This window comes from Myotis brandtii, unplaced genomic scaffold, assembly GCF_000412655.1.
Source record: "Myotis brandtii unplaced genomic scaffold, ASM41265v1 scaffold695, whole genome shotgun sequence".
NCBI lineage: Eukaryota > Metazoa > Chordata > Mammalia > Chiroptera > Vespertilionidae > Myotis > Myotis brandtii.
This window is the reverse complement of record NW_005370716.1, coordinates 1357488-1370107: the sequence shown is the minus strand read 5'-3', so window position 1 is coordinate 1370107 and position 12620 is coordinate 1357488. Positions and strand designations below refer to the sequence as shown.

Here is a 12620-nt window from a genome sequence, read left to right as displayed (position 1 = left end):
CATGCTATAGTCCTCTCTCAACACCCTGATAGTCGCCCCCACTACACACACTGTCTCCATTCTTTTACCTCCCAAACATTCCTCTCCTCATTTGAGTCTGGCTTTCTCATCCACTTCTCAGCTGAAATTCCCTAGGCCATGGTCACCAATGACCTTCTGGCAGCTCAGTTCAATGAATCTGCTTCACTCTTCATGTTACTTGGCTTCTGGGAAGCATTTCACATAATTGTCCTCTCTCTCTCTCCTTCTAGAAACACTTTCCTTCATTGGTTTCAAGGACTCCACACTCCCATAGTGTTCTACCACCACCACCCCCTGCACAGATACCAAAATTCACGGATGAATAAGTCCCTTATACAAAATGGCATAGAACACCCAGCCAGCATGGCTCAGTGGTTGAGCATTGACCTATGAACCAGGAGGTCTCGATTTGATTCCCGGTCAGGGCACATGCCCAGGATACAGGCTCAACCCCCAGTGTGGGGTGTGCAGGAGGCAGCTGATCAATGATTCTCTCTCATCATTGATGTTTCTATCTCTCTCTCCCTCTCCCTTCCTCTCTGAAATCAATAAAAATATTTTTAAATGGCATAGAGCAATGCATATAGTCAACCCTCCATATCCACAGATTCCCAGTGTCAGATCAAAAACTCTGAGGTTGGTTAAATATGCAGAACCTAGGGATATGGAGGACTGACTGCTTACTTATTGAAAAAATTCTGTGTATAAGTGGACCCACAGAATCCAAACCTGTGTTGTTCAAGGGTCAATTGCAAATCTCTTGTGTCTCTAAGGAACTCTAATACAACCTCCCAAATATGTAATTCAGTGTTTGAGCAAATATTTTCTCAGCAGTCTACTTCTGTCTTCTATATGTCTCTTTTGCCACCAACCTAGCCAATCCCATCACTATCTCTTGCTTGGATGACTGCAGTAGCCTCCTACCTTATCTCTCTGATCCCATCATGGTCCCTTTAATCCATTGTTAACATGTTAGGTAGATTGTTTTAAATATAAAAGGCCTGGTCATGTCACCTTGCTCCTTAAGGCACTCCTCAGTGGCCTGCCATTATCACTGGAATAAAGTCTACAGCTCTGAGTGCCGCCTAGGGAGCTCTGCATGGGCTTTCTTCTACTTTTCCAACCTCATCTTGCACAAGTCTTTCTCCTTATGCTACTCTGGCTTCTTCTGTTTCCTTAAAAACATAGTGGCCTTGCTGGACTCCAGGTCTCTTCATAGGCTGCTCTTCTGTTTTAATTGTCTTCTATGCTCTTTGTTAACTGATTTCTACTCATCTTTCAATCTTTAAGTTGGGCATGGCTTCCTCAGGGAAGCTTTCTTTGACACTCTCCATTCCAAACACAATGGATCTTCCCCACTGTCCTGTCCTTTCACTCCATGCAGTCTCAGGCCAACTGCTACAATGGTGTGGCAGTGGGGAAAGGGTGAGAAGAGAGGTCTCCCTTTCCAAGCCACACTCCCGAAGCACAGTCTTTGCCCCCCTACCTGATTCCCTGTGTCTGTTCCAGCAGGGACTTGGAGACACTGGAGTAGAAATGTCTCTCCTCACCATCACCCCTTTAGGTCCCTCATGCCCCTGACTTGCCCTCACCCTCTAAAAGCAATCCAACTGCCTTGTCCCTATAATCTATGGTCTTATGACACAGCTGGCAGATAAGAAAGGGAGGCTCAGTTCCTTGGGTAGTACCCCAAGGGGGACTTTGGAAGCCTGGGGTCCAGACTGGGATAAGAATGGAATTTAGGGTCTCTGGCTCTCTTTCCTGGCATTTAGCCTCTACATTCAATCCTCAAAAAGAGGCCCTGAATTTTATTGCTATTGTCTCATCACTACCATGGCTTTTCCTATTAAAGAGTGAATTATTTTCATTATTGGGGATTGACACAACTTGTGCCAGTGATGTCCCATGGCCATATCTCACTCTGCACCAACACCTGAGTGTGTTTGGGGCTAAGACCACACTTCTGCCAAGGGGGAGGTTAGGGCGTCATTGGCCTCTGAATAGTCTCTGACTCTTGCCATCCTCGAAATTCAGGAAGCTGGGCCAGGACGAAGTCTGAGTATCATGGCCCACCTACAAAGGACATAGGAAAAACCTTCATTCCAGCTCCTCCCCCAGCTCTGAAAAGAAGCAGGGCATCCTAGCCAGGGACACCTCTGTTAGTAACCAGGGATCAGGTGTCAGGGAAGTTGCTGATGTGATTTGTGACAGATCTTACAAACTTCATCCCAGGGGTGTGGGGCAGGAGATCATCTTACACACACGGGGACAAACATTAGGACCCAGGACATCTTTGCTTCCTGCTTCCAAACTGGTTTGGGCTGTTTCCTTATCTATAGTCTGACTTTTGGAAAAACCAGTTTAGCCCACAACCATCCATCCCCCATGGAAGTCTGGGGATCCAAAATAGATGAGGACAGAACACAAGTGAATTACATTTGCTCTTTATTATTATTCATTATCTTGTACAGAAAGAGACAAAATTTAACAGCTAAACTCAATAATTACAATGAGAGAGACAGAGACAAAGAAAGAGATCAGAAGCAAGTTTGTTTGTTGCCCCCAGGCTCCAGTGAAATCCTGACCTATTACTGAATGCACAGATTTCCCAGCTGACATGGGTCAACACATGAATAAAAGCACAGTTTAAAGTGGTACCAAAATTAATCCATTTCACAGTAATCATGTCTATAAGCTCAGTTGCACATATGAGTTTCCACTATCACAAATTCACAATCACAGAGTGAAATAGCAGGTGTGTTCAGGCCTGGGAAAGTGGCATCCACAAGGGGAGATGGATTTGAAGGCAAAAGCAGCTGTGGGATTTATCCCAATCTTGAATATCTGTGTTAATGCTCGGGCTGGGGGCGGGAGCAGAGCAGGCACTGTTCAACGGGCAGATATCTCAGTACAGTGGAACAACTGTTGAGGCATTGAGCCTGAGGGGGTGTGCTGTTTGGATATCTTTGTCAGAGAAATTCTTGCTAGAGAGAGACTCACCGCCCACAGCCTGTGAAAGGAAACGCTCCCTTTGAATATTTGGGGGCGGCGAATGATAGGAACGGCCAGTCTAATAGCAAAGCATCTGCTTTACAGAATATTTAGCAAGATACACGGTTATATTACTTTAAATTGCAGTGTAGTTCACAAACTATATGATTCCAAGGTGAATAAAGGAGTAGAATGAAAAGCTGCAATACCCAACATCCCCACGATGGAGAGAGAACAAGCGATCATCCAGTACAGAAAGAGCCTTACATATGAGAATTGCTGAACCCCCAAAGCTGAAGGCACGGTGCAGGGATCGTTAATATCCTGAGCCTTTTATTTGAAAAAGGTACTCATTATATACTAGATCCCTCTTACGCATATGACCCTGGAAATTGACTAAGGGGAAGAGTACTTCCAACATTTCTACAGAGCAAGAATTGCAGATACCATGAATTATCTTCAGTCGTGATTTTCTCTAAGTTCTAAATTAGTGGGCCTCAAGTTAATGGGCTTTTTACCATAGTTGCAGGCGGTCTGATTACAGTACTTTTAAATTAGCTAATTATACTAAATAGTATGAGGAGAGTTCAGTGGGGAGGATGTGCTTGTTTCTGAATCAGCGTAATCCTGAAATGGAACTTCATTACTTGTCAAGCTGAAAAGCACCCTACACCAGCAGCTCTGCTGCCCAGCTCTCCATCTTGGCTTTGACCACGAGGGCACACACATGAGACATAGCACAAGTACATACTCCTAGAAAGATAGAGCGCAGGTGAGTGAGTCTCTCTTGATGATCTCTCTCAGATAAAAGAACAATCTAGAGGCAGTGTTGTTTTTTTCTTCTTCTCATGGGATGCCATTTGGTTGTCAAAAGATTAAACCCCAGCCAGCCAGAGAGGAACCATCTGGCTCCAACTCCTAACAGACACTTTCCTGTCCTGAATTCCTCATATTCAGGCTACAAAAAAGACAACGTCCAACAATCAGCCAGATTCCTGTCTTCCAAAGCACCCTAAGGAATTCACACAAATGGCAGTGGGATTGGCAAGTAGAAGAGGAGGTCCCTGGCCTTCAGTTGCATTTCCATCAGCCAGGGTACAATGCTAATGCTGTGCACGTCAGCTGGGCACCTGTGAGCTCCACTCTTTCTCTTGTGCTTTTGGTTTGAAAACCCTGGGTGATGGGGAGCAGCAGGGAAGGGACAAGATTGTGACTCTTGTTTTAAAAATTCTTAGAAAGTTTTTGGTTGAAAACGAGTGAGTCATTTTTCAAGGAATTTTTAAAGCCTTTTCTTTGTTAATGAAAAATATCTGAATAACTAGCCCCGCCCTTCGCAAAGTCAAAAGTCACACATCCTTCCACCCAAAAAATTAAAAATTAAAAGTCTCGGGAGCATTCATATTTCCTTCAGCTGCTGATGCCCACAAAACAGGAAAGGAAGGGGCACCAAATAAAAAAGGCATGTGAGTTGGGAATCCCAGCAGGCGAAGGCACCCAGGATGGAGCTGCTTCGTCTTCTTCCAATGTTTTTTTGTGAGTGGGGGCAAAAGGTGACAACTTTGGGGGGCTCCGACAGCAAATCTCAGCTTTCCTCTTCAGGGCCCTGTCATCAGGCTACCCAGTCCCCGGGAGGGGACATTCCTCCCTTTCAGACGGGAACCCTCCTTCCTGGTACAAATATAGCCACACACCGGCTATTGTTTCAGATAAGCATGTGAGAAAAGGCAACGTGCACAAGAGTACACACACACACACACACACACACACACACACACACACAAGTCCAAAAACAACAAAGATGTGGCTACTGCAGCGTTAGCATTGTATCAAATCTATGTCCATACAAAGACAGAGTTTGAAAGATATGTACAGAGCATTCATAAAAGCCAAATGTGCACCGCGAGGAATGATGACCATTGTGGACTGTACAGTCTTTTTCTACAATATACTGCAAAAAATGTCCCAGAGACCATGGTGGCAAGCCCACCCAGAAGAATGCTGTCAAGCACCTAAACCAGAGAGCACAGGGCCTTAAGGAAATGCCTCTGAGTGAGCTCTCCCTGTAAATCTGTGCTCAGCGCCTGAAGGACATGTGCCACCCTCCATTGGGCCAAGTTCCTGCTTCCATATCTATTGTCTCCACCCAGCTGCAAATATCTGGCAGCTCAGTAAGGAAGGGCTCAATAGATGCCAAAGGCAGCAGGCATTTCTTGGCTCTGGTCGATGGGGCCTATGCCTGGCCCTCTGCTCAGTGGAGAGGAGACACATGGGGGTAAGTGTCTTCTCCCAGGTCACACAGAGGCACCAGCCCGAGAAAATGCTGAGAGGGCAGGGGCTGGCCCCAGAGTTTCAGGCTGCCTCAGGTTTTCTAACAGGGCCAAATGGGATTGACCCCAGCCTCCATCATGGAAAAAGCATGGGCCAAAAATGCCTTTGTGAAGAAGGGTAGGAGTGTAGTGCTAGAGATCCAGAGGGAGGAAACAAGGAAGGAAAGAAAGTTGGAATGCCACCTGGTCAGCACCTCTGGCACCAGGGAGCTCTCAGGGGTGGGGGGTGGGGTGGGGAGAGGGAACAGAAAGGGTCGACTGGCAGGAGACTGATTCCCCAGGTTGAGACTCAATATCAAAGTCATATGAAGGCCTCCACTAAGATGGTCCCCTATAACCTACACATTTCTAGAAGAATCTTCCTAAGGGCAAACCATACTACACAGGCATTAGCTCAGTCAACCTCCACATAGTCCTGTGAGGTAGGGGGAAGGATGAAAAACCCCAGCCACAAGGTCAAGTTGTCCAAATTGGTGGCCTCACTGGGATAAGATCACAAGCCTCCTGACTTGAAGCAAGTCTCAGGGCAAGTGTCCAAGACTGAAGGGGCCTCCAGATGTTATCTGTGGCCACAAGGCAGGGCTGCATTCAAACAAAAAGGCCCGATGCCTGCCTTGGAAAGCTGTTTAAACAGAAAGGAGCTTGTCTTCTCAGTGGGTTTTAAACTGCTGTGGTTGCCAAGAGACCCTGGCTATGCACTCTTTTGGGCTCCACAAAAATTTGCTACATTTAAAAAAGCACCACAGAGGAAAAATGGTTTGGCACCAAGGCCAAGAGGATAGAGATGAAGGGTTGGGGGACAGGGTGTCGACGGTCTTTTGTGTGGTCATTGACAGTTAAAGATAGGTCACCTCTGCCCCCATTGCTGTCCAAAACCTCACTGAAATGGAAAGGTGGACAGCTCTTGGGCCACAGAAAGGGGTTAATAAAAACAGGCCAGCACCTGGCAATGACAGGGCAAATCCTGGATGGGCCTTCTACCCCAGGCTTCCCCATCTCCCTCGCAAAGAAATTTCTAAAATTGGACATTTTAGGATCTTCTTCCCAGGTGGGTACCATCATTAAGAAAAAATAAGCTATCTAAAGTTCAAATTCAACTCAATTCACCTACTCATGAAAAGGGAAGTATCCCAAAAGTTCAAAACCAGAGAGCACAGTGCTGAGGAGGCCAAGTTCATGGGTGTAGATGTGCTATGGGACAATCAACCTTATGAGGAGAAAACTTCAGGTGTCTGCCCCAGCCTGTACCCCAACCATTCAGAGGCCAGGGACTCTGCAGGCAGAGGCAGCCAGATAGGTTTTCCCAGGGCTATGATTGGACTCATGCCAATAGGTAGCAGTTTTAGCACAGCCAGTGCATATGTCTGGAGAGCCAAGACCTGGGAGAGACCAAGCACACCAGAACCAGAGCTACCACTCCAGGATGGCAAAGTTCACGCAGGCCCCTTTGCTCAATCTGGAGGAGGCAGCTCTGCCAGCCAGGTCCCTACCCTTCACCCTTTACACACCCTGTCCTCCTTCCAGGTTACTCTAGACATTCATTTTAACCTGGTCAGCAGGATGGGGGGGTGGGCATTGGGGGAGAGAAGCATCACAGATCTGTGAGATTGATTTCCCTTGGCCTCCTATGAATGGCCTAGGTTATAGTGTTTTGTTTTATTGTGTTCGTTATTTATTTGTTATAACTCTTTCTGTTTGTTTTTTGTTCAGTCCTGTTCTTGTCCTCAAAATGTAAGCCAGGACAGTAAGCACAGGACTGCTGAGGGGAAATGGAGTTGAAGGGCTGGCTCCTCTCTCTCATTTCTGTGGCCTAGGCTTCCAGACACAGACAGGTCTTCAGCCAGCTGTGCGGCCCCAGGGCCCAAGCCTATGGACATTCTGGCCACAGTCAATTCCATGGGGTGATTCCTTTGGCATAAGAGAAGCCAGTCCCTGACAGAAGGACAGGATGGAGGGACATAGGGGGCTTCTGGAAGAGCTGGGCTCTCTGGCCTGTAGCTCTTTCCAGGGGCATGTGTGCTCCCTACACCCCTCCACCTGACAACTGACTTCCTACAAATCCACGGTTAGGAAATTATTTGGCAACAAGGAGGCTAAGGCTGTTTTGTGGTGGCACAGTCTTTAAAAAGTTAAAAAGAAAATAGGAGACCCCTGAAAGAGGTTTTCATACCTCTTTCACAAGTCCCATTACTTGTCTGAGCCAGGGTTGGCAGCCACTATCTCCTCATACTTTGGGGGTGGGTCACTGTAAGTGACACTTGCCTCCTCACTGCTGCTTTCCTGGGGTGCAGTCACCTCCTCATAGGATGGGGGAGGAGTGGCACTGGACAGTCTAGAGAGAGAGAGCTCAGGAAGGTAGAGGGTGCTCTCAAGGCGGACTGTGGTTCTGCTCCCCCGACTGGGCCCCAGCACCACCTGCGGGTTGCTCCCTGCCTCCCGGTGCCCAGAGGACTCCCCCTGACTATGCACAGTGCCCCGGTACACCATGACCCGGGGCAGGCTGTGCCCGCCGCGACTTGCTAGGTACCGGTTCTGAGCATATGAAGGGTGGTGACGGGTGGCTTTCTGCAGCTGGCACCTCCAGATGATAAACAAGGCGATGACAATCAGCAACGCCACCCCCAGAAGAGGCACCACCACATACATGGCATCTGAGCTCTGTGCAGGGTCTCGGACAGAGTAGACTGCATTAGGGTATCCCTTCCAGAACTCCATCTGCAAAAGAAGAAGGGCCACTTACACTTATGCACAAGTGCTCATGCCCCAGATGGACCTCAGAGACCTTCCGCAAGACTGCTCCGTACCCCACCCCATCTGACTGGCCTCTAAGAGCTATCAGAGAGGCTATAGAATGCACCAAGGATGAGCAGCAACACTCCCATAGAGGAGGCCCCCAGAATCAGGCCAATGGGACTCTAAGGATATGTTTTCTGTTCTTCTATGGCCCCAATGGCCCTGCCTTGGATTAGGCTGGCTTTCCTTCATTGATTCTATTCCATCTGAGGCACCTGGGCCTGCTCTTCTTATTCCTGAGGCTACCTCTCCTCCCAGAACCCAGCCATAGGATGGTACATGCCGTTTTCTCTTTGTCCTCAAACACCTCCTTGACCTCCTCGTAGCTGCAGATCTCCTCCATACACTCCCGCTCGATGGTACCCTGGCGCAGCTCCTCCAGGAACTCATTGGCACGAGGAAATCGTTTCAGGACCGAATGGGCATTCTTGGCCTCCAGAAACACTGAGGAGAAAGCTGCACTGAGGCCTGGAATGGGGAGGTGCCCAGGGGCTCCTTCAAACCAGACTCAGCCCATGCACAGAAGCACAATGATGGAGGGAAGCAAAACAAAGCCAGCTGGCTAGCCACCATCGCAGACATGATTGGCCCTTTGTAGCAGGGATGGAATGGCTGACTTTATGTGATGCCATGATGTATCTGTCTAGAACCGTGGTCGGCAAACTGCGGCTCGCGAGCCACATGCGGCTCTTTGGCCCCTTGAGTGTGGCTCTTCCTAAGCCTTAGGAGTACCCTAATTAAGTTAATAACAATGTACCTACCTATATAGTTTAAGTTTAAAAAATTTGGCTCTCAAAAGAAATTTCAATCGTTGCACTGTTGATATTTGGCTCTGTTAACTAATGAGTTTGCTGACCACTGGTCTAGAATACCATGGACTCAATAAGACTCATGTCTCTGGTGCTATGGAGGAAAATGGAGAGTGCATGTTGTGTAGAGTGTGGATGGACATGAAGGATTTTGAGTAGTCAGTGAAAAAACACCCAGTATCTCCTGCCTCACCTCAAAACAAGAAAATCAGAGCCCTTATCATGAGGTCACCAGCATCTTCTTTGAGGCTGATGCTGGTGACCAATACTAAACAATCTCATAAGACTCTATCAGGGTATCTTCCCTGCACCTGAATGACCACCTGTGCTGTCAGATCACCTAGCATTAATAGCCTTGCCCAAATCAGTCTTGTACAAACCCAGACAGGAGTAGGTCAGAGGACTGAATGTACATGAGACTGAGAAGAGGGTAGCAGGGTCCATAGGGAAAATCTAAATCTTTGTCTACTGGGCACAGTTGCCTCCTGGAAAAAAGTCATTGAGTGGTAGCCATATCTACTTATTCCATTTGAGCTGACCGGTATAATACGAGCTATGTACCTCCATAAGCCTGGCCTAGGACTTTAGAGAATAAAAGAAGAGGTGACATCTACTCCTGATATGACCCTAGAGGTGAGACTTCTTAGTTCTCATGTCAAACAGTCCCACTCATGCCCAGGTAGGTAGGGCTTTGCCAGCAGGCAGGCACCCTTCCCCAGGCCTTATGACCTGTCATTTTAGTTTCTGCCATAGTGGCCTGGGTAAGTGCACAGCTCCAAGTGAGCATGTATTGCAGAAAAAGCTAGTCAGACTGGGGCCACAGGGACAATCTGGGGAGAGCTGGCAAGGACTTGAAAGATGGATATGCACTTTTCCCATGAGCCCTTAGGCATGGCCCTTCCCCACTTGGCCTAGGCTCAGAAAAACTCACGTGCCATAGTGCTCCCTCAGAACCAGCGTCTCACTTGCCTGGAAAAGGAGAAAAGCAGAGTCACAGTTGAAATGACATCCCAAAACCTACAGGGCACCCTTTTGGTGCTAGAATGTGAACCATAGCCCCACTGGCTTGGCCAAAGTTAAAGCAGCACCTTATGAGGCACAGCACCCTCTGCAGTGTTGCTCATAGTTCTGCTGCTTCCCATTCTACCCTGAGCTCCCCTCCAGAGCTTCCCGAGGCCCTGCACGGCCCAAAGAAAACCCTCTAGCTCTTTCGCCAAGAATATTCTGAGATTCTAGAAGACCTAGAACTTAACTTTTTCTTTAAAAACAAAAAACTCCTACAGGCTGAGGTTCCTCCTTTCTCACTTTCCTCAAGGAATCTGTGCACTTTTGAATTGGAGAGAACCTCAGAGATACCAGGAGTTAGGCAAGGTCAAGCAAATCAATAGTGACAGAGAGAGGTCACATTTTGGAAACTAATTTTGCTCACAACGGAAAGTCCCAGATACCTCTAATGACAAGCACGTTTCTTGAAAAGAGGCAGCACATGTTTAAGGAGCAGGCACTGGCAAAGCTTAACATGGCAGCAACAACCATCTCAAAAGTCATGGCCCAAACCAAGGTGACCTGCTACATTCATATTCACCAGACATGATGGCAAAGATCTCCTGAAACCAGTCATCTCTCCTCTTTGCATTAAAGAACACTGCAGCAGTGTACCAAGACAGTGACTGATGAGATCAAAACTGAGATGCTAACTCAATACAAGTGTTGCCTCTGATGTGAGCTATTGTCTGAAAGCTGTGCTCCTGCTCAGGAATTATCCAGCCAGTATGTAAACCCTAGCCACAGCACACTGCTCCCCCCAACATACACTCCCACTCATGCTCATATTCCGAAGCACTGGCCCAACTGTCCACATCTGGGAGCAATCACCCCACTGCTCCCCTCCCCAAGCAGAAGCTCTGGTTTCATGACTATTTGGATGCAGGACACGTGAACGGTGTAACCCATTGTGCTACCCTTTTTTCCTAGGCTGCCAGGAAGTTCAGCATTAACATTGACCATCACGTACAAGTGCCCTGGATGCCCAGTTGTTCAGCACATATGCCTCTCCCCTATGACAAGGTATACACTTTTTAATTTATGTTTACAGAGTCTTAAGTATATTTAAAATATATCTTCTAATCCTTTTGGCAAACAGGTAGGATATAAATCATAAATAAAATTAAAACCAAAGAAAAAAACAGCACATCTTACATCCATCTATGGAAACACCATGTCAAGGGGGACTTTCTCTTTTGAACCCCACAACGATCCCATCCAAAACTATCATCATGTGAATCTCTCAACGATGGGCCTACTATTGTGAGAAAAGTTGACCCGCAATGTTTATGAGAGTGTAGATGGACTATTAGATCTCAATTCTGCTTCCATTGCAGATCTCTGAGGTTCCCCTACAGCCAATGCTGGTCATGTGGCCAGGGTGTGGGTGTGGCATGCCTAACAGCAAGGTTTTTGATTGAAGAAAAATGGAGCCTTTGTGCCAGGGTTTGAAGAGAATGAGTAAAGGCTTTACTAATAAGTGAAGGTAGAAAACTGTTTAATTGCTTATCAAAGAGAATTGCAGCATTGTTTTTTTTAATTATTTACGTGGAAAAATTACATAACAGCTTGCAATAGCCACTTCTTGCCCCCAAACACCTGACTTCGATAAATGCACACTCACACATCTCATAGCCCCTAAAGTAGGCTATTCTGATACCTGAAAAAAGTCATTAGTTCATTTTCAAGCTTCATACAAGCCAGGAACTCCCCCAAACAGCTCACAGGGCATAGCCACACTCTATTAACAATTCTGTAGCCAACGTCACTGCTGCTGCTGCTATGAGGCCTCCTCCCCCTCCTTCTCCCAAATGTAGCGCCTGCTTCTTCCCCTATAAATACACCATCGATAGGCTGTTACTATGGCAACAGTGAGGAAGCGTGAGGGCTCCATGACAGAGAACGCTGCAGCAGTCACGCATGTATATGTTCCTCCTGCCCCTGGTGGATACTGTAAGGCTGATTGTAGGCCGGAGGAATTTTTAACCCACTCCCCACAGGAACACAGCTGAATCCTGAAGGCCTAGAAAGGAAGGAAGGCCACCACAAAGACCTCCAGACTCCAGGCTGGAGCTTCCGAATCATAGCACTCAGGGACTTGGCTCCCAAAGTTCCTTGCATGGGGACTGGCGGCCATCAGACCTGGAGTCCCAAGACATGGCCTCCAAACCACTTCTCTAAATCCAAACCCTTTTTATTTCCCTCAGTTAGAACTGATCCCCACGAAAGCTTCTGTGGTTTCCAAATCTTATGACTCATCAACCCACCCAGTGACATGGGACTCCCAAATTATGCTCTAACTCAAACACTGGACCCTCCTTGTCCCCTTCCACTCATGCCAGCCCTCAAAGTACCTGTCCTCGCCCTCCATAGCCCGCACCAGCGCCCTGCCCACGAACTCCTGGCCCAGCAGCATTCATCTCCCGGGTCTGCTCAAGACCCCAACGCCTTGGCCCGGCCGGACATCCAGACCCTCCCCCAATAGTGCCCCGCGCCCTGTTCAGTGGTCTTGGACACTGAACCGTGCCCTCGGGGCTGGGGCACCCAACCCAAATGGCCTCACCGTTCTCCGGGCCCAGGAGGCGGACGCCCTGTTTGCGCACGCAGCCCGCCACCTCGCTGCTCCTCCTCTTTC

At 47.9% G+C, this 12620-nt stretch overlaps 1 protein-coding gene across 3 annotated transcripts in view; it reads right to left on the bottom strand.

The window, feature by feature from the left end:
* Positions 1-2459: 2459 nt before the first annotated feature.
* Positions 2460-12620, bottom strand: part of PRRG3 (proline rich Gla (G-carboxyglutamic acid) 3 (transmembrane)) — an 11269-nt gene continuing 1108 nt past the window's right edge. The window contains exons 1-4 of one of the 3 annotated variants that reach the window (XM_005881956.2): positions 12549-12620; positions 9873-9910; positions 8416-8576; positions 2460-8054 (exon numbers count right to left, since the gene is read on the bottom strand). In XM_005881956.2, coding sequence (XP_005882018.1) covers positions 7527-8054; positions 8416-8576; positions 9873-9879 — 696 coding nt within the window. In that variant the 5' untranslated portion in view covers positions 9880-9910; positions 12549-12620 and the 3' untranslated portion in view covers positions 2460-7526. Of the gene's footprint in view, positions 8055-8415; positions 8577-9872; positions 9911-12339; positions 12522-12548 lie in introns of those variants that run through there. The other 2 variants (XM_005881958.2, XM_005881957.2) reach the window with 2 other exon arrangements.